This window comes from Prunus avium, chromosome 3 (genome assembly GCF_965620075.1).
Source record: "Prunus avium chromosome 3, drPruAviu1.hap1.1, whole genome shotgun sequence".
Taxonomy (NCBI): domain Eukaryota; kingdom Viridiplantae; phylum Streptophyta; class Magnoliopsida; order Rosales; family Rosaceae; genus Prunus; species Prunus avium.
This window is the reverse complement of record NC_142286.1, coordinates 11967887-11990597: the sequence shown is the minus strand read 5'-3', so window position 1 is coordinate 11990597 and position 22711 is coordinate 11967887. Positions and strand designations below refer to the sequence as shown.

General features: G+C 37.8%; 2 protein-coding genes across 2 annotated transcripts; both read right to left on the bottom strand.

Annotated features, from left to right (window-relative positions):
• Window positions 1-544: 544 nt before the first annotated feature.
• Window positions 545-6230, bottom strand: LOC110766973 (14-3-3-like protein D). Its single transcript, XM_021970400.2, has 7 exons — window positions 6053-6230; window positions 5233-5539; window positions 5031-5118; window positions 4377-4486; window positions 4148-4296; window positions 1059-1114; window positions 545-976 (listed from the first exon to the last, which is right to left on the bottom strand). The coding sequence occupies exons 1-7, from the start codon at window positions 6123-6125 to the stop codon at window positions 974-976; spliced, it is 786 nt and encodes a 261-aa protein (XP_021826092.1). The 5' UTR covers window positions 6126-6230; the 3' UTR covers window positions 545-973.
• Window positions 6231-7143: 913 nt separating this feature from the next.
• On the bottom strand, window positions 7144-21484 carry LOC148295637 (protein FAR1-RELATED SEQUENCE 5-like). The gene is made up of 2 exons (XM_088250551.1): window positions 20723-21484; window positions 7144-7545 (listed from the first exon to the last, which is right to left on the bottom strand). The coding sequence occupies exons 1-2, from the start codon at window positions 21467-21469 to the stop codon at window positions 7144-7146; spliced, it is 1149 nt and encodes a 382-aa protein (XP_088106677.1). The 5' UTR covers window positions 21470-21484.
• Between the last annotated feature and the right edge of the window lie 1227 nt (window positions 21485-22711).

The following is a 22711-nucleotide window of genomic DNA, read 5'->3' as shown; positions in this document are numbered from 1 at the left end:
TGGGAATTCGAACATGGAGCGGCATTATTATTGTTAAAGTGATTACAGAGGCATTATCAAACATGCTGGAACGAATATGTTCTTTAATTACAATCCCACTTCAAACAACAGCTTTCAGCTGGTAGCCAGCCCAGGAACCTGTTCCTTTATACTTAAAGTTCACGCCATTCCAGCGTTCGAGCACGACAAGACCCATACCAAGAAGAAGCTACTTGGGTTGACAGGTTAAAGGTGGTGCCGATTAGATAACTCACAAGATCCGAGGTATGTTTTAATACGAAACGAACGAACGTCGACTTCGAAACTTTGTCCAAGTTGAAGGAACTATACTCTTGTGAGTTATCTAATCAGATCCATTCCTAGACACCAAACACAGGCTCAATGTGACAAAGCGGATTACTTTTCTCACCATATTCTTCCATGTCGTCATTCGATGGGTAGTAATGTCTAAAGTGCATTTTATAGATTGTTGCAAACAGTATCCAACATGAAACAATCAAACTAGATACCACTTAACATACACGTCTAAAGCATAACAACAAAGTAAGAAGCAAGAAGACCGAGTAGACTTCTAATATAACAGCGTCAACATACATTCAAATTTAGTACACCAAACAGCGCAGATCAGTATGAATTCGTCCATCCGGGCTATGGCATTTTCACTAATACAAGAAAATCACCCTAAGCAATCAGGTCAAATCCTCTATACTTCATCCGAGATCACCGAAAGGGGAAAGGTAGTGCGAATGCAGCTCATACCATGTCCAGATACAATGCTATAATAAACCACACCACATAACACGGGACTTGACTCAAATGGAAAAATAAAAATAAAAAAGAAAGAAAATCAGTACAAAAATAAGAACATGGTAAACAATAAACTCCTAATTTTGTCCAACACCAAGGTACACAAGACTCAGATCCATCCTTGATCCATAATACACAGTGAGTGCATTCTAAGGTGCTACCTGCATCACTGCCAGAGAGAAATAAATGAGCAGAGTGGTCAAACAAATCAGAATACTAATTGACAGCTAAGAAATATGCGAGATACTCACGGCTGCATCTTCCAGCCCACCAACCTTGGCAGTGCCATTCACCTTCTGGGAATCTTCTGCAGCAGAAATACGAAAAACGATAGTAAGAATTAAAGAAGGTGCTTGGTATTTAAAATTGATCCAATTTGCTACCCATCAACAAGCTTATATTTCATACTTGGTTATTTATGGCAGGTCAGTTTTCTACTTCAATTTTACAAAAAAAAATTGGTGCCCTCAATTGCTACTATACCAAAAAGGCATCATTCAAAGCAGCAAATAAGGGTGGAGAGATCTCTTATTAATCATTAGATTCCATTCCATCAAACCCTCTAAACATCAAGGATAACAATTTTTCTCAACTCTACATATCATTTCAAAGTGTAGAAAAACAAATATAAACTAAATGCTTGGAATGTACATCAGAAATGCATGCTCAACGTTAATTACTGAATTAAAGTTATCATAGGTGCGCTTACTGAAAACTTGTTTTGTTCTGACATCCACTCACTAAGTCATAATTAGAGACAGAAGCTTTTTTGCTAGTCAAGAATCAACTTATACAATGTAAAACATCAGAGACAAAAAGTTGTCCAACAAGCAGCCAAGTTGTACATAATTTATGTTTCCTACCCTATTCTGCTATTCCTAAATTTTTCACACAATAAAAAATTCAGTGAAATGCTATTTAAACCACTAAGGAAACAAATGTTTGTACACTTTCCTAACCACACCATTCCCCCACCCTTTTTCCTCAATATGTGCACATGTGCACATACGCACATATGCACACTCTGTGAAAAAGATGTGTTGAACAATAACCATAAATGATAGTAACATTTTATTTCCTTCCGTCTTTTTTTTTGTCTAAGATGATAGCATTTTCATAAGCTAACTTTCTTCTAACTGATATGTTTGCAATGCAGAAATTACCTGCCAAGATACTGAACAACTAAATGCATGCACACCAGGCCTTCTTACAATTCAAATTTCATACTCTTAACAAACTTGATGCGAACCAATCCAATTTTGTTTACAATGTTTCAAACTCTGAATGCTATATAGCGCATTTCGTAATCCAAGCTCATAAAACTACTAACACATTCATATCCATTCATTATAGTGTTCAATTAATTATTTAAAGTTCAGATAACACAAACTTACTACCAATTCTGATCTCTAACATGCAAATATATTTCCTTCCAACATGATTAACAGGGAGAATATAGAATCAATAAAATATGTTAACATGCATTTCAACAGCCAATCCTTTAAAACCTTTCTGACACTGACATTACTGCAATGTCTCTTCATTTATAGATGATTTTTACTTATCCATTCTGAATGGTAATTTGAGCTCTCTATTTATGGTCAACTTGTCCCACTCTGAAGAAAACTCAAGTCTTCCTGTCGTAGTTAGACCAGTATATTACTGGCCTTCTTCACATAGAAAGTTATTTTGGAAAACTACCATGATGAAATTCAATACAATTCAGAAAATAAAAATGAAGGTCACAACTCAATGGGACCGTTTTCACTGGTTTTCCACCTTCAAGTACCATTTATCTAAAATTTCTCTTCTATAGAATCACATCATCACAGTCCTCCCCTAAATTTTTTTTTTTTTCCATTTAACTTATGTTCACTAAAATTCATCAATTTCATACAAACCATGTACATTTTAATTTATTTTTCAAAGCAAGTTTTTTAAGAGCTTAGAAATCCGAGTAAGTTTAATTTTCAAGATGATGGTGGGGTAGTTAATGCAATGCAATGCACTATTGTCAATTATCATGAGTCCGTTGGCACATTTATTGTTTAACAATTTTTTTTTTAAAAAAAAACCCAACAAGATCCCTTAAAATCAACTATACTGCAACAAGTGCCATCCTAGAACTTACACTTCCAAAGGCTAAGGTTTACATGTTTTGTTCTTAAAGTTTCCCTTTCATAACAACCTTGATCTCATTGGTTGTGGTGGGTGACTGATGAGTTGCAGAAGAGGCAACTCACTGAAGGACAGAACCTGCACACCTATATTGACCCAAGGATGCCAACAGGTCTAACCCAGTGGAAAAAGGACTTGACTTTAAGACTAGTGGTCTCAGGTTCGAACCCCCATGGCATCATAGTAGTGTGTGTGTGAGAAACCCCCCTCCCCTGTAGTTTAGACTATCGCTTGTGCTATAAAAAATATATATTGACCCAAGGATAATTGTGATACACTTGTTTGTCTTTTTTGGTCAACAATACATTTGTTTGTCACCAGAAACAATCTCAGTCCCAAATTAGGAAAGGAGCATTTCCTTTGAAGGGTATTTGATTCTAAGAATACATATAAAATAGAGATATTCTGCTAGCAATAAATGAAATATGAGCTAGGTTTTAGATAAGTGACATTTAACTCACAAGCCAAACAATATTTCACCAACCAAGATGCCAAGTTTATCAGTTACCAAACTAGCAGATTTTGCTTAGAGAAATCATACGCACACTACATGACCATTTTGCCCATGAAGTTTATATGACATTCAAAATTCCATTTAAAAAATCCTAGGTCTTTTAATTTAATCTTCTTTCCATAGTAATTTTTCACAAAATTAAAATTTGACCAGAAAATTTTGAAAACACTGCAAATGTTAATAGCCAATTCCTTTGAACCATGAAATTTGAAGAGAGAGGAATGGCAGCCAGTCTATGATTGTAAATCCTAATAAACAACATAGTTTCTCAACTAGCTTATGCAACCTTTTAAAGCGATTACTCTACAATAGTGGGCGAGACTTGAGCACGCACACCATTGTTTTCCCTTTAAGAAGATCATTGAAAAGTACACACACACACACACCCCACAAGCATAAGAATGGCAACATCATGTAACTTTATAAAGCATATAGCAAGACACCCTAAGAAATGCAATTAATTTAAAATCCAATCCAACCAAGGAACAAATAACCAAAGCATATAGCCTGAAGCAAATCCTGAAAAGTGGGGAAAGCAATAATAGGAGGGGAAGGGGACTAATCCAATATAACATACTAATCCTCTAAACTTTCCTACACATGGGAATTAATTGCATGATTAACTCCTGAAATGATTAATACTATCACCTCCATCCTCTGGAAGGTCCGAAGTCCACAATGTGAGGTTGTCCCTTAGAAGCTGCATGATTAAGGTGCTATCTTTGTATGACTCCTCATTCAGCGAGTCAAGCTCAGCAATAGCTTCATCAAAAGCCATCTTTGCAAGGTGGCAAGCCCTGGAAAACAGTATTCACATCAAGAAGGGTATTATAACATAAATTAACACTAATCAACCAGAAGATAGCATCCTACAAACCTTTCTGGAGAATTCATGATCTCATAATAGAAGACTGAAAAATTCAAAGCCAGACCCAAGCGGATGGGATGTGTAGTTGGCAACTCACCCTCAGCAGCAATAGTGGCACTCTGCAAAGGGCATAAATTTTAAAAAGATAGGCAAGTGAGAGAGAGAGAGAGAGAGAGAGAGAGAGAGAGAGAGAGAGAGAGATCATGGAGAGATTTTTTTTTTCAGGGACAATGTTTGCCATGTTAAGCAGATGAACAAAAACTTCACGAGACAACATCCATATGCAAAAGTAATTCTGGCAAACAAATAAGTTATGCACAAATGCAGCTGACATACATTTTCAATTAACCAAAGATGAGAAACATTTTCTTTTATCAATCAAGACGATAAGTCCTATAAAAACAAGTTGAAAATCTGAATTAAAATAGAGGAAAACAGGGCTTTAACATTGACAGAACAAGAAAAGCCAAGATGCCAATTTGTCTTCCAAAAAAATCCTCAGTTGATAGTTAAGAAAGCATCCATTAGTTAGTGCGAATCCTTTTATGTATAAACAATAGAGGACAAGAAAAACGACCTTTCCAGATAGAAAAAAACAGTAACAGCCCTCAAACAACAATTTTATAGCATCAGAGAGAGAGAGAGAGAGAGAGAGAGAGTAACCTCATATGCTTTCTTCGACTGTTCAGCAGCCTCCTTTTTATCATCACCGCTCTTGAATTCTGCAAGATACCTATAATAATCTCCTTTCCTAAAACCAAATTATTTCAAGGTCAACATTAGTTACCTTCATGATGCTCATTTCAAAACCAAATGAAAAGATAAAAGAAAAATATCGCTTGGGTTTGGAGAAATGTAGTCTCACATCTTATAATAGAAAACAGTAGATTCACCAACTGTAGCTGAAGGAATTAGATGCTCATCGATCACTGTCATGATATCACCACAAATGGTCGAGAGCTCTGATTCAACCTTCTGCCTATACTCCTTGAGTTGCTTCACATGATTCTCATTTCCTTTTGCTTCCTCTTTCTGTTCTATTGATGATAGGATCCTCCATGATGCTCGACGAGAACCAACAACATTCTTGTACCCAACAGAGAGCAAGTTTCTCTCTTCAACTGTCAATTCAACATCAAGATTTGCAACCTTCTTCATTGCATCCACCATCTCTGTTAAAATTGAGAGGAGAAGTCACAAAAAATAATCATTGTTTCAATCTACGATCAAGTAAAAGAACCCACACTTTTCACCACGGCATAAATATATTTAAGTAAGTGGAGCAATTCCCCTATTTAAAATCTCCATGGAGTTTTACTCTTTCACATTGGAGCTCCAAACAAGATCCAATTATAATAAAATCTTCTGGAAATAGATCAACTATGTTAATGGGTAATAAAATGCACACAAAATATAAATAGCAATAACTATCCCTCCTTTACACTAACTATCTGAACGATCCTTAGTTCAGATCAGCATACAACGCAAAAATTTAAAGATTCTCCATTTTCCTTCACTTTCTCACCAACCAAACACTGAGTTAGCAAAAACGAAGCGACAGGAAAATAATATCAAACTCCATAACACACAGATACAGCAAGGAACGTGATTCACAAAATAATCACAATCAGTGTCAAACAGAAATGTGTAGCTGAAGAAGCCAAATTAGAGGGAGAAACCCTAACCATCGTATCGCTCTGCCTGCTCAGAGAGCTTAGCAAGGTAGACGAAGTTTTCACGCTCTGTAGCGAAACCCATGGCGGATCTCAGAGAAAGAAAATCAGAGAATTCAGGGTTTTTCACAGCGTCGAGTTTGGGGTTTGGGCCTCGCGAATTCTTTGTTCTTTGATCTTACAGTCGACTCACAGACGCGCAAACTCTTTTATAAAAAATAAAAAAATAAAAAAATAAAAAAATAAAAAAATAAAAACCAAAACGGTCCAAGATTTAGTTTTATTAATATTTTTTAATTTATTTATTTTTGTCCCTTTGTCGCTAGAATTCGAATTTCGAGTCACACAAAAGAATTGGAATTTCTTCGACAAAAATAAAAATAAAAATAAAAAAGAAGAATAGGAATTTCCAGACAGTGTCTTAGACGTGTGGCCTATGAAAACGTGCCACGTGTGATTAGGACGAATATCACGAGGTTTTCCAGGGACGAATTAGAATATGCCAAGTAATCGTCTAGGACCAATGCGGATTATACTTTCGATAAAAAAATATAAAAAAAATTGCGGATTATACTTGTTTTTGTGTTTTTCGATTTTATATGGTTCAGACTACCGATTTAGCCCCTCTGAATCTGATCTGTTTTACTCTTCTTCCAGTTGCCAATTAAAGGGGAATATAGGCAAAACCATAGTTGGCACATATTTAAGATACAATTAAATTGATATTTTACCAAATTCTTCGTTGCTCAACAACATGCTGCACATGTTATTTATTTATTTATTTATTGATAGGAAAAGGAAACTTACAACCGAAAATCACGAGGGCACGCAGACCCAACTAAATCAAAATAAAACGAAATAGAACAACTAAGAGGAAGTCCCTGCTCCCAGAGTTGGGAAGGGTTCAACTTATGGCCTAAATTAGCTAAAGCATTAGCAGTAAAGTTTGCTTCCCGAAAGACATGGTGGAAAGAGATATCTTTGCAGTAGGAGCTGAGCAGTCGAATGTCTTGAACCAAAAGACGAATGCACCAAGGAACCAACACTTTGTTGTTGATACAGTCAATGACGAGTTTAGAATCACCTTCAATCAACACTTTACTCTAGCCATTGTTGATAGCATGGGCCAGGCCATCTCGTAGAGCCAAACATCCAGCCACATTGATTGAGACTTGCCCCAAGTTCTTAGCTCCTGCAAGCCTAACATTCCCATTCCAGTCTCGGATAACAAACCCAGCAGTAGCCATATTGTCGTGCACCGAGCCATCAAAGTTCACTTTTATCCAGTCGCGGGGAGGCATTTTCCATTTGATAGTAGGCCCAGCCCTAGGTTTCTGGAGGGGGATGGAATTAATTCTCCAATAATCAAGACCAACCTGACCGGCAACATTGAGGGCTCTAACCGGGTGAGGGGCAATGTCTTTAAAAACACAGTTGTTACGAGTCTCCCAGACTTGCCAGCAAAGAAGGAGAGCTTTTGAAAGACTATTCAGACCATCCAACTCCTTTAAATGAGGGAGCGTATCCAGTCACTTGATACCATCAAAATTCTGATGAGAGGTTGAGGGGATCATAGAAGTACATCTCCAAATGTTAGGAGCAAACTGACATTCAAAAAATAGATGGTTAATAGTCTCCAAATGGTTATTACACAGGGGCAATCTGGATTAATATTGGGCATAAATTTGTGTAAATGGCTTCTGACTTGAAGTCTTTTCCAAATAAATAACCAAGCAAAGAGCTTGACTTTGGGGGCAGAGTTAACCTCCACATTTTCTTAAGTAAGGAAGCGCTAGGGTGGGAAGAGTCATTTTGTAATTGAAGATTATAAGCAAATTTGATGGTAAACTTTCCATTGGGGTTTGGCCCCTAGATTAGTTCATCCTGTATAGGAGAGAGGGGGAGGGGGGTAGCAAGGATTCTTTCCAGAATGTCTTCATCAACTTCCTGGAGAAGCTTGTCATGCTGCCAAACCTGGTTCTGAATAAAGTATGCAACTTTGACATTTAAATTAATGTTATTTTGCATAAAAATAGGAATTAAACCAAGCAAGGGAAAAGGGAAGACCCAATTATCAATCCAGAAGTGGATGGATTGCCCATTACCAACAATCCATCTAATACCTTTGTGCAAAACTGTACGAGCTTCAAGGATGGCCTTCCACGTAGCTGAATGAGAATTCTTTTTGCAGGCTGAAAGAAAACTGTCTTTTCTTAAGTATTTCTTAATCATGATCTGAGCCCACCAATTGGAAGGATCCACCAGGCATATCCAGCCTAATTTGGCTAAAGCCGCTTGATAGAAATGAGCCGCCGATCTGACCCCAAGACCCCCAAGATGTTTAGGCAAACAAATATCTTTCTAAGCAACTGGGGGGACCTTATTACCACTACCCCAGAAAAAACGTCTGCTACAGGCATTCATTTCCTTACAAATATCTTTAGGACACTTGAAACAGGAAAGGGTATGGTTAGGGATACCAGAGACACTAGCTTTAATAAGGGTTAGACGACCAGCTTTAGATAACGTTTGAGCCTTCCAGCCTGCAAACTTCGAACGAATTCTTTCAATCATTAATTTGGCATTATGATCGGTTCATAATTGTATATCATTTTGTACCCTTCTAGCTTATGATTTGGTTATGTTATTGAGTTAAACTTGTGCTTTTAATCCATTTTCTGTTTTGATAAGTCCATAATTTCATACACTTGCTTGCCTTCTTTACTTAGTGATTTTGCTTAGTTTCTCTTTATTTTGAGTCACTTACCTCTATTTGTGTGTTTTGTAGGTTAAGATAGCAAGAGATCACATTTGATGCAATCCATGCATGCTAAGGGCTGATTGGCATAAGAGCAAGAGCTTAAAGACAAAACCAAAGTTGGGCCACACTCCTTGTCAGTCCAGTTTCGTAAGTCACCTTGCAGGTCTCATTTCAGCAATCTGTACAACTCGGATGAGGAGACATTCTTCATAGAAATTGTTCAATTGGGTGTCTAGTATAACATATCCAACATTCAGCCCAATTGAACATATGTGGAGTCCTTAGCCCGTCCAACACTGAACCATGCTCAGGAGGATTTGCAGCTGCCAGCTTTGAGCCTTGTCTCCTCCTTTAAGCCATGTGCCTCACCCATGCTGCAATTGACTTTGGATCCAACATAATGAGTGAAGTGGGGAGGCATTCCAGCTATGAAAGTCTAAAGGATCAAGTTGGTACATGATGGAGCTATTAAAGAGAAAGCATGTGCATGCATGTAAAGCATAAATGAAATGAAGTCAATTCCAGTCTCTGTTCGGCAGCCAAATTGCAAGGCCCAAAACGCACACTTCTACTGCTCCGATGGGAATACTTTCTTCATAGAAGTTGTTCCAATGGGTGTCTACTATAACATATCCAAATTTAAGCCCCATTGGATAAGTTTTGAAACATCTGGCCTTCCTACACCAAGTCTGGTTCAGAAGACTCGTTTTTATTCAACAACCAAAAGAAGACCACATGGGTTGGCAGCAAAAGGCAGCCACAATTGATCACCTTTGATCCCATGTGAAGAAAGCTTGAGGTGCAGCAAAAGAAGTATGGGATGAGATTGATTCCAACCACACTAACATAGACAAGATGAAGTGTGAGTTATGGGTTGTATTAAAAGATGAAGGATGGTGTGGAAATCCATCATGATGTTCCTCCCTCTTAGCCCTATAAATAGAGAAGCCTTCAAGCTTCAAATCACACCCCAAGGGGGGGAGCTCTCAAACACTTCTCTAGAGCTCCATTTCCTTCTCTCCCTCAAATTCTCTTAGTTTCCTTTCAAGTTGTCAATTGTTGTAACAAAATGAGTTTACTAAATTTTCTTTCAAGTTTTCTTAGTTCCACTTTACTTTTATTGTAATGTACATTCTTTCTTAAGTATTCAAGTTTAATTATTTTCCAAGTTTCAATTATGGTTTTTGTTCTTATTCATTATGCTTATAAGTTAATATGCTAGTTTGAATGATTGATCACCATTTAGGCTTGCATGTTAGCTATCTTGGTTTGAATTAAGAGTAGACCCCATGCTTTAATTCGAATTGAACTATGGATAAGAAGAGTATGTATGGACATTCGACAACAGGGATTAGATACATGCTTGGTTGTTTAAATTGTTCTTCTATGCTTAATGGGTTCCTAATGCTTAGTTTTAGGTTAGACAACAAATGATCAAATTAGGGAATTAGGAACACAAGGTTATGACCAAACACCATGGCTTAATCATACTTCAGCTAGAATCAATCCGTTAATCTAATTGAACTTGGGAACTTATTTGCTTGAGTTATTTCCTTTTTATTTATTTATTTATTTTCTTTTTCATTTCTATTTTGTGTAGGGGAAACAAATTGGATCATTCAATCACCAATCCTCGTGGGATCGACCTCGCACTTACATATGCTATACTACCAAACGGCTCGTGCACTTGCGAGTATCACAAGTTGAGGATGCAGTTGAAACCATTTTGGTGCAGCTGAATCGAAGCAACAAGTTTTTGGCGCCGTTGCCGGGGATCGGTAACATTGCTTGATTCTATTTGGTTTTCCTACTTTTTTTTATTTATAATGTTTAAAGTCTACTTAGTTCTCTATTGTTCATTCCTAATCCTTTTAATTCCATTTCAAGTTTGTGTGTTGGTTTTAGCAATTTATTATAGCTCAATAATAAAGGGAAAGAGAAGGCAACTTCAATCATAAAGATAGGAAGTGTGGAGTAGTGGGAGAAGTCGCAACCTCCAAATGCATCACGCTCGACCTAATCGCTTCAAGGGGGAGTATTCCAATCCTTTCTCATTAGTTGTTTTGTTATTATTTCAATAATTTTAATTTTCTATTTCTTTTATAAGAAAATAAAAAAAGATTTTTTATATGAGCTGACTCGTGGTAACTCCAGTGAGCACTTCCGTCAATACAGTGTCTAGGAGTTCTTTAGGCGACACCTTCGGTGTCTAAGAAGTTTGGGTTTTAAGCGGGACCATTGTGACCCCTCCAACCTTCCCGGATCCCCTGGCTGTGTTTTCTGAGGCCCTTAACTGGTCATCTGTGAGTTGCTTGTATATTCGTGTGTTTTTAAATTATTTTTTTATTTGATTTTCTTTGTTTTCTTTTCTGTATAGTATTTGTTTTTGTTTTGCTAAGTTAGTTTATTTATTTATTTACGTGGTATGGTTAGTTAGTTTATTTCTGAGTGTTAAAAACACATTTTTATTTCACTTCAAACTCTGCATTAAATAAAAAAAAATAAAAATAAAAAATAAAAATAAAAAACAACATCATCATCATCTTCTTCTTCATCTTCATATTCATCATCATCATGGCTTGCCTCTATTATCTCGCACTTGTAGAATCTGCAACAGCTCTACATGGTCCTCATTCTTTCTCTGCAGTGCTTCCACATGCTGATTGGCACAGTAAAGCCGCTTCTGCAAATCTGCCACCATAGCCTTTAAGGAAGCCACTTCCTCGTTCAGCGCTGTGCACTCCCGCATCCTCGCCAGTAATCGCATGCCCAAATTGGTAGCCGAGACCGCATGGAGCACAGATAAAGTGTGGGACTCCTCCACTGCCACCTTGTCCGACCGCTGTGCCACATGCAGATGATCTGCCGGTGTGAGTATACTGCCAATCATGCCACCCAGTAGCACTGCTCTGTTCGGCATTGCCTCAGCAAAGTTCGGTATTGCCTCAGCAAAGTTTGAGGCCGTGCCGTGATGATATGTGGAGTTTGGGAAGACAGGAGTTGGAGGAGCCCTTGTCTGGGCATTCGGTGGTGCAAGTGAGAGCTCAAGGTTTAGATCATCAAGGTGAGTACATGAGGATGCCAATTGTTTTGCTTCTGAATTTTTTGATGTTTTTCCTTGAGTTTGCAGGAAGAAATGTTGGGTATCATCCGCTTGCAGAGGTGTGGTTTAAATAGACATATGATGATGAGAGAGAGCCAACACCATTTCGGATTTCCCGGGCATGCTCGACCTAATCGCTTCAAGGGGGAGCACATTAACTTTCACTTTACTTTTCTTTTTTCCGTGTTTTCTGGTGTTTTATGTTTTTGCCCGTTACTTTTATTTTCTAGTGCTTTGTGTTTTTGCCTTTCCCTTTCGGCTATCATCTTTGTCTTATTTTAGTTAGGGAAATGTGTTTTCTTTTTCGTTTGTCGTCTTTGTTTTATTTAAGTTTGGGAACTGTGTTTTCTTTTCCGTTTGTCGTCTTTGTTTTATTTTAGTTGGGAAGTGTGTTTTCTTTTTCTTTTTCGTTCTGCAACCTTACTCTTTTATTTCCGAAAAAAAAAAACAAAAACAAAAACAAAAACAACCAAAAAAATAAAATAAAAACAACAATAATGCAGTAGAAGTCATTTCTTCACAGTGCTCGGTGTCTCGACCATTGGAGCTTTGAGTTTGGCCCTATGGCTGTCCTCTTCTGGATTTTCACGCACAGCCTCTTGGGGCTCATCACTTGAGCTCCCAAAGATCGCACTCTTAGCTTGAGCGTAACGTATCTCGCGATCTGCTTGCTTGCGTTTACCCGGTCGGTCTAGGTCCTCCAGCTGCTTTCGCATGTCGCGAGAATACAACTCTACCATCTTTGATAGGTTTTTATTCTCGTCCCGCAATACTTCTAGCTGGTGTCGATTCACCTCCACTATCCTTGCCCTCTCCCTTTTCAAGCTTTTTATAGCACTCTGACACTCTTCAACCATACTTCGCTCCGCTGCCAACTGACCCTTTAGCACCTCTACCTCATGGGACTTCGCAAGTAGGCGATGACCCAAACTTGCGACTGTTGCCGTACTCTGCACGCTCAGTGCCAGGGCATCGCTCACGACCCGGTTGTCATCCCTTGTCCCCAGGACACGTATATCTTTAGGAGTCACTAAATTTCTAGCCACTCCAATGGCAACATCGTTGTCCAGGAGTATTGAGTCAGTTACTGTCACAGGCCCCCGTGCGGAAGCAAAGTAGGGCATCCATACTGGTGCCGCTGCTTGGCCTCGTGTCTGAGTCGGTGGAGCTAGGTTGAGATCCAACGAAAAAGGGTAGGAAGAGGCCATTTGATTTCTCACTCTTTGTTCTTCTTTCTTTTCTGTTTTGTGTGTTTCTGAGTTTGTGTTTTTCACCCGTTCTTTTTACCTTTTTATAGACTTAGTCTGCTAAACCCTAGCCGTTGCGGTTCTGGGTTATGTGTGGCCCTTACGGCTTATCTCTATATATCGCCGCACCCATTTCCCAACCTCCCCTTAATTGCATTTTCACCTTTCACAACCTTCAAAGTGAAAAAGTCGTCCCGCTTCACCCAAGAGGCCAATAATTCTGGCTTGGGGGATGTGAAAGCGGCCTCTGCGCGCCGACACGTCCCTCACCTCTTTTGCCCGTGACCTCACAAGAGCCGAGACATCAAGGACCACATTTTCTCTTTTCAGAAATCCCGCCTTTGTGCTCCCAATTCACGTTTCTTCTTAAAAATAAAAAATAAAAAAAATAAAAAACGTGTGGGCTTCGGATTTCATTGTGGGTCGGGTTTTCACCGTTGTTTAGGTTTCAAAGTGGGTTAACCTTCTTTTGGGTTGGGCTTTCAATCGTTTGGGTTTTGGTTTGCGTAAGATTGTTTGTTTAGGACTTTTTGTTTCGAGTGTTTTACTGTTTCATTTCTTTTTATTTGTTTGTTTGTTTTGTAATTTTTATTTTGTAATTATTTTCTTTTATTTTATTTTTGTATTTTGTTATTTTTATTTGCTTTAATACCTTCATGTGTTGTTATGACATTGCTTGTGGCTAATTTTTAAACATTGAGGACAATGTTCATTTCTAGGTTTGGGGGTATTGGAGTTTAGCATGTAAATTTGGTTTTTCCTTAATTTTAAATTTTTTTTTATTTGCTTGTTTTTATTTTTATTTTATTTTGTTTAAGTCTTGCTTTTATTTTTATTTTATTTTTATTTTATTCACTTTCCGAACACATTTGATGAGATTGTGATAAATGTTTGCATGACTTAAATGAAAATTGAATTTTATTTATTTATTTTCCTTGTAAATTTTTGTAAAAAAAAAAATTAAAAATAATAATAATAATTAATTTGGCATCGTTCTAGCATGATATGTTCGAAACCTTCTTTGCACTTGCCATTTGTTTCATAATTCTCCAATTAAAGGATTTGCATGACCTAAAGAATTGTATCAAGCATAAATTAGACTTATAATGTGAGCTTTTGAGCCTTGTGCTTCATTTCATGAGTGTTATACACATACTCTTATTTTCTTGTCATCAAAGTTGTTGTTTGATCTCATTATTCATTGATTTGGTTGAACACTTAAAAGTCATTCATTCTTATGCAATTTGATTTCATGACATTTAAGAAGTGATATTAAGGCCCTCTTTGGATCGTTTGTGCCTTTCAAGCTAACCTTATGCATGCTTAAGCATGATTTTCCATTGTTAACCATTTTGAGCCTACATGTAAACCTTTTCTTTCATTTTACCAATTATATTTCCTCGCCTTAGCACGAAAAACAAATATTTACCTTTCTAAGGAACTCTTGAGCTCTAATTCGGATGTGTTTTTCATGCTAAGTTTGGGAAGGGATATTACATAAAGGAAAAAAAAAAATTCACTCAATTGGTGAAAAAAAAAAAGAAAAAGAAAAAAAAGTTGTGATTAAGTGGTGGTTGATTGAAAATTCATTTTTGGGCCTTCAAAATAAATTGGCATTTGGAAAGGAGTGTGAATCAATGTAAATGAAGGTATAAGGAGTTTTGATCATGTAAAAGAAAAAATCTATTCGTGATGATTCGAAGTCTTGTAAACAATTATTTTATGCTCTTACATTTTTGAGTTCCTTGGACTTTGTATTATCCATACCTTTCATTTCTTACTCACCTTACACCATTGGCCCCATTACAACCTATGTTAAAGACCTAAATTGATCTTAAATGTCATATGGTTGAATTGCATGCATTTTCTTACTTTTAAGTGTTTGGCATCCTTCTTGAGATCATATTAATGCAAGTTCTTCATCTTCCTATTTTGAGTTAACTCCTTTACGGTTTAACTCTAATCTCATGTTTATAACTGAGTGATGCATTGTAGCCCTCTTCTGAGTGATTCATTTGTGAGAGGACAACTTTGGTGAGATTTGAAGTTGAACTTGTGCTTTGTATGATTTTTGAAATTGTGTAAAAACTAAGATTGGGGAATTTGTTGCATTTGGCTATCACACTACTACACTTTGAGCATGTTGTGTTTTGAACTTTGCCACCCTGTAAATATTGTCTAAAAACTGAGATTTTATTTTTGAGTCATGTGCATGAGTCATTTCTCTTCAGAAAATGTTCGGAAAGATTGTTTTGAGTTTTTTTTGTTTTGTTTTTATTTTTGTAATTATTTTATTTTATTTTTATTTCTTTTATTTTTGTTTTTGTTTTTGTAATTATTTTTGTTTTGGTTTTTGTTTTTGTTTTTGCTTAAGGACTAACAAATCTAATAAGTTTTCTAACCACTTTGTTTTGTAGAGTTAGTAAAACGTTTGTGGGTATCGTTTCTGTTAAACCCTCAGGAGACACAACTCCTCCTACTAGGGATGCCTAGAGGTTTAAAGGCTTGTTGCATATGCTCAATCCAATCGAGTTACCTGCGGAAGTGGTTTAGTTAACTTCTTGTTTAGTTTTTATCTTTGTTTTCCTTTTGTTTTGCTCGAGGACTAGCAAAATCTAGGTTTGGGGGTATTTGATCGGTTCATAATTGTATATCATTTTGTACCCTTCTAGCTTATGATTTGGTTATGTTATTGAGTTAAACTTGTGCTTTTAATCCATTTTCTGTTTTGATAAGTCCATAATTTCATACACTTGCTTGCCTTCTTTACTTAGTGATTTTGCTTAGTTTCTCTTTATTTTGAGTCACTTACCTCTGTTTGTGTGTTTTGTAGGTTAAGATAGCAAGAGATCACATTTGATGCAATCCATGCATGTTAAGGGCTGATTGGCATAAGAGCAAGAGCTTAAAGACAAAACCAAAGTTGGGCCACACTCCTTGTCAGTCCAGTTTCGTAAGTCACCTTGCAGGTCTCATTTCAGCAATCTGTACAACTCGGATGAGGAGACATTCTTCATAGAAATTGTTCAATTGGGTGTCTAGTATAACATATCCAACATTCAGCCCAATTGAACATATGTGGAGTCTTTAGCCCGTCCAACACTGAACCATGCTCAGGAGGATTTGCAGCTGCCAGCTTTGAGCCTTGTCTCCTCCTTTAAGCCATGTGCCTCACCCATGCTGCAATTGACTTTGGATCCAACATAATGAGTGAAGTGGGGAGGCATTCCAGCTATGAAAGTCTAAAGGATCAAGTTGGTACATGATGGAGCTATTAAAGAGAAAGCATGTGCATGCATGTAAAGCATAAATGAAATGAAGTCAATTCCAGTCTCTGTTCGGCAGCCAAATTGCAAGGCCCAAAACGCACACTTCTACTGCTCCGATGGGAATACTTTCTTCATAGAAGTTGTTCCAATGGGTGTCTACTATAACATATCCAAATTTGAGCCCCATTGGATAAGTTTTGAAACATCTGGCCTTCCTACACCAAGTCTGGTTCAGAAGACTCGTTTTTATTCAACAACCAAAAGAAGACCACATGGGTTGGCAGCAAAAGGCAGCCACAATTGATCACCTTTGATCCCATGTGAAGAAAGCTTGAGGTGCAGCAAAAGAAGTATGGGATGAGATTGATTCCAACCACACTAACATAGACAAGATGAAGTGTGAGTTATGGGTTGTATTAAAAGATGAAGGATGGTGTGGAAATCCATCATGATGTTCCTCCCTCTTAGCCCTATAAATAGAGAAGCCTTCAAGCTTCAAATCACACCCCAAGGGGGGGAGCTCTCAAACACTTCTCTAGAGCTCCCTTTCCTTCTCTCCCTCAAATTCTCTTAGTTTCCTTTCAAGTTGTCAATTGTTGTAACAAAATGAGTTTACTAAATTTTCTTTCAAGTTTTCTTAGTTCCACTTTACTTTTATTGTAATGTACATTCTTTCTTAAGTATTCAAGTTTAATTATTTTCCAAGTTTCAATTATGGTTTTTGTTCTTATTCATTATGCTTATAAGTTAATATGCTAGTTTGAATGATTGTTCACCATTTAGGCTTGCATGTTAGCTATCTTGGTTTGAATTAAGAGTAGACACCATGCTTTAATTCGAATTGAACTATGGATAAGAAGAGTATGTATGGACATTCGACAACAGGGATTAGATACATGCTTGGTTGTTTAAATTGTTCTTCTATGCTTAATGGGTTCCTAATGCTTAGTTTTAGGTTAGACAACAAATGATCAAATTAGGGAATTAGGAACACAAGGTTATGACCAAACACCATGGCTTAATCATACTTCAGCTAGAATCAATCCGTTAATCTAATTGAACTTGGGAACTTATTTGCTTGAGTTATTTCCTTTTTATTTATTTATTTATTTTCTTTTTCATTTCTATTTTGTGTAGGGGAAACAAATTGGATCATTCAATCACCAATCCTCGTGGGATCGACCTCGCACTTACATATGCTATACTACCAAACGGCTCGTGCACTTGCGAGTATCACAAGTTGAGGATGCAGTTGAAACCATTTTGGTGCAGCTGAATCGAAGCAACACATTAGCTGGATCTTTCCAGAAGATGATATTGTGGATGCCAAGGTAGTGCCCTAAGGTAGTCTTATGCTAGATTTGCAGAAGATTACTTAGAGCAGTTCTAACTTGAGAATGAACATTTCTTGAAAAATAAACAGTAGATTTATGTAAGTTAATTTTCTGACTAGACACTTTGGCAAAATTTTCTAATAAAGTATTGATATTTTTGGCAGCCACAACAGTAGCCCTGGCAAAAATAAGACAATCATCAACAAACACCAAGTTAGAAATTCGATCGCCTCCAGGGGAGGAGAGCAAACCCACATTAGATTTGAGATTCTTAGCAAGATTATTAAAATGCCTAATAAAAGGCTCCATACACAGGATAAAAATATAAGGAGATAAAGGATCTCCTTGCCTAATTCCCCTAGAGGCACTAAAGTGGCCATAGGAAGAACCATTAATAAGCAAGGAGAAAGATGTACTAGAAATACAATTCATAATTCGATCACACCACTCATGACTAAAACCAAATTGAGACAAGCAACCTCTAATAAACCCCTAGTCAAGGAGGTCATAGGCCTTTTCAAGGTCAAGCTTGATAGCCATGGCTCCCCGGGAGCCTTTCTTACGTTTAAAGTCATGGAATAAATCGTGGCAATGAGAATATTGTCAAATATAGATCTCCCTGGTTCCTGGAGATGCATTTTGCAAGTAACGGTCTAAGCCTATTGACAAGAATTTTGGTGATGATTTTATAACAAACATTGCAAAGGCTAATAGGCCTATAATGATTAACAGTCTCAAGGGAATCTACTTTAGGAATAAGGGCTATGTTCGTGTGATTAACATCCCGCAAAGGAACATTATTGGTGAAGAAATCATTGACAAGGTCTTTAATCATTAACTTAGTATTTTCCCAGCATCTTTGGAAGAAGACTGCTTGCAAGCCATTAGGGCCAGGGGCTTTAGAGAGGCCCGATACTCTTAACAACACATTCAAGTTCATAATCTATGATAGGAGCCAACATATTAGCGTTATATTGGCTAGTAACACAAGGATTGATCACATGGAGAAAGTTAGCCATAAGAGTAGGGTTAGGAGTCTGATCAGCCGTAAATCTTTGCTTGAAAGCTTTATTAAAGGTCTGATGGAGGACTTCACCCTCAACCCACATGCCATTATGGTCTTTAATTCTAGTGATTTGATTTCGTTTTCTTCTAATGAGGGCTTGGGTGTGGAAGTATTTGGTGTTTTAGTCACCAAGCTGGAGCCAGTTAGCTCTAGCTTTCTGGGCATAGAAAACTTCTTCTTGCTCAAGCAAAATCTTTAAATTAACTTGAGGTCTTTGTCTAAGAGGTACTAGTCGTGGGGATTCTGGGCTAGCTGCTCCTGGATGAGGAGTAACTTCTCTTGGGTTGATCTAAGAGTTTGGAATAGGTCTCCAAACACATTCTTGTTCCAAGATCTTAGTTTATGTTTAAAGGAATTACAGCACAATTGGATTTTCTGTGCAGCATTTCCACTGTACGAATTATTCTAGGTTTGGGTGACCACTTTGTTGAAATCTCTATGGGCTAACCACATGGCTTCAAATCTAAAGGCTTTAGAAACTCTTCTAGGGGGGTCATTAGATGTGAGGAGGATGGGACCATGGTATGATCTTAGAATAGGCAGATTTTGAAGCTCAGAATTAGGAAAAAGAGTCATCCATTCCGGGTTAACAAGAGCTCTATCTAGTCTTTCTGTCTGCCGCGCAAATCTCACGGCCTGGAGTTCCGGGCCGAGGGGATGTGCGTTGACACGCGGTTTCCTGCTTTTGGGTGCGGTGCGGTTGTGTGCAGGCGTGCCAGCACGGTCTACCGTGCGTTGAGTTGGTTGATGGGGATAGAATGGTTAAGTGGTGCGCCTGTTTGACCTCATCTTCTAATCAAACGATTGTAGCCGAGAGAGGAACTAATATCGGCTATTAGGTTCACGGCCTGAACTACAAGGCCGTTGAGTAATGGTGTTGGTGGTGGGTTTTGGGTGGTGCTCCGGCGCGTCGCTCAGGGAGCGACGGTCGTATGATATATGGGGTGAGGGAATGAACAAACAGAGATGGTGCTCCGGCGCCTTGAAAATCAAGGGTCGTATGATATATTGATGAATGAATTTTCCTTACAAACTATCACTACTCATAGGAAAGCAAGTAAAGATATTGAAAGTGCATTACAGGAAAAAATAAGTTGCTCCGTGGGAGGCTTTTGTTTGGTGTTGAACCTTTTGAATGGAGCTCGAGCCCTGTATTTATAGGAAGAGTTCCTGGATGAGTAATCGAGGCTGAATTTACGCATAGTGGAGTCTGATTAGCGCAAGTGGGTGTCCAATCGACATTTGGGATCGTGAAGCATGGTGGTGTGACCCCATAAATCCTGGTGAATCTCGGCCGCCGCCCTAATCGTGGTTCCTGCGCAGCTGGCCGTGGAGACGCATTTATTGTTCTGATAGTTGGTGACCTAATCTCTCAAGCTGCAAGAATTCTTGTGAGAATGTCTACGTCTAATCACTCTGTCTTCTGTCGCCAAGACCTGACTTCAGTCACTTCCCACCTTCCCCTATGCATTAAATGCTTATTTGTGGCCAGTGGGTTTGCTGCATTAAACAGACACTACTTCATTAAATGAAGCATGGGTCCCTGCTATCACATGACGATCTGACTTTAATATCTCTGGCTGTGATTTCGCTTGGCCTCGGCCTCGGCCTGCACTCGAGGCCGAGATGATCATGCCTTAGCATTTTCCTCTTGTTCTTAGGAAGGCAAAGCACCTTGTTGAAACGCTGCGTTTCAGTGTTACGAGCAAGTGCCAGGGCCGAGAAAGGGAGCTCCTTCGGCCGGCTTATGACCGTGATTTATTAGGCACAAACACTTTCATAGATAACAGAATTATCGTGGTGACCATTGCACCAAGTGAAGGGAACACTTGAAGCATTCATAGTGAACACCTCACAATCATTAAGAAATTTATTAAAATTTATCATGGCTGGAGTCATCACCTGAGAACCTTTCATCTCAAATAACCTACAACTACAAGAGACATCACCATCTTTCTGTTTTCTAACACATTGCCCGTTTGAGTTACCATGTAGGACAACTATATATACCAAATCATCACCATCTTCGTCACAAGATATCATGTCTAATTCAAGTGATTTAATATACTGAGCTTGGAAATCTTTAAATATTGCTTTGGTATAAATATTTCCTGCCTTAACCACCATTGAAACAGGTATTGTCACCTTAGGTAACTTTTGACACAAAGCGTACTTTGCTTCTAACTCCTTATATCGCTTATCATTAAGTACCCTTTCAAAATGCATGAAAAACTGCACCACATCATGGTCCACATTCAAATAGTCTTTTAAGGTAGCATTAAAACTTTCACTTATCTGTGTGGTTTTTACTCCTGCAGACCAAGACCACTTACAGTATGCCATTGCCCATTTCTTCCTTAAATAAAAAATGCTTTCTAACCAAGGATGTCCACGCACATTGTATTCATCCAACATTGAATCCCAAGTAACTAAGAACTCATCTTCCTCCTCATAGTAATCCATAAATTGTGTTAAAACGCTCCTAACTCCACCTGTGCACCTAAATAAACTGTTTACATGTTTCATGGCATTTTGCATTATGTGCCATGTGCAAAGCCTGTGATATGTATCAGGCATCACATGTGCACAAGGCTTAGCCATCGCAGCATCTTGATTAGTAAATAAGGTTTTTGGGGCCTTCTTGGACATGGCCTCTAAAAATGTTTCAATTAAACAACCATATAAATGAATTGGCAGTCTCATCGTACAACAATGCTGCCCCAAAAATGGCAATCTCATGATGATGATTAAATCCCACAAACACTCCGAATGGAAGATTTGCTTCATTAGTTTTGTATGTGGTGTCTGTTGTTAATATTATGTTAACTCGCAATTGTACGGGGCAATTAGTAGTATAGCAAGACAAGTACGAGGTCGTACCCACGAAGACTGAGAAGTTAAAACTAGTTATGTACTTAGATTACCAAATTCAAGAAAGTAGGAGGTTATGTCTAAAACAGAATTTAAAGTAAGAGTGGTTGTGATTGTTGAACAAAAGAAGCAAAATGAAATTGCAAACAAAAACAAGTAAACAAATGTAACAAAGAGTGGTTTTAAGAGTTGGAAAACAGATTTGGAGACTAGGGCATTCGAATCACCATATCAATTCAATTCTGGGTTATAAGGAGTCAAGTAACAAGTCTAATTCATATTCAAAGATTGATTCTAGCTAAAGTATGATTAGGCCATGATGTCTAGTTCTAACCTTGTGTTCCTAATTCCCTAATTTGATCATTTGTTGTTTAACCTAAATTAAGCATTATGAACCCATTAAGCATAGAAGAATAATTTAAACAACCAAGCATGTATCTAATCCCTGTTGTCAAATATCCATACATACTCTTCCTATTCATAGTTCAATTTGAATCAAAGCATGGTGTCTACTCTTGATTCAAACCAAGATAGCTAACATACAAGTTCCAATGGTGATCAATCATTCAAACAAGTATATTAACTGATAAGCATAATGAATAAAAACATGAATCATGAATCAAACTTGAAACTCCAAACTTCAAACTTATAAACCCAGAATATTCATGTTAGGTTACATCGAAGCCCTAGTTATGAAATTAGCTGCTCATAATGGAAAAGAAACTTAGATAGAAATGAGAAAACATAAGGAATGCAATAAGAGTAGAAAAACCCATTTTCTGAAGTTCTTGTGGTGTCCAAGACTTCTTCAAGTGCTTCTCCACATCTAATGTTTCTCCAAGAGCTTCCCTACGTCTAGAATGATGTATGACAGCTAGTAAGTGTATGATGATGATTTCTGGATGTGTTGATGGAATGATGGAAGTGTGGAGGATGGCTGAAGTGAATTTTGTAGCTTGAAGACTTCTCTATTTATAGGGCTAAGTGGGAGGAACATCATGATGAAATCCAACACCACCA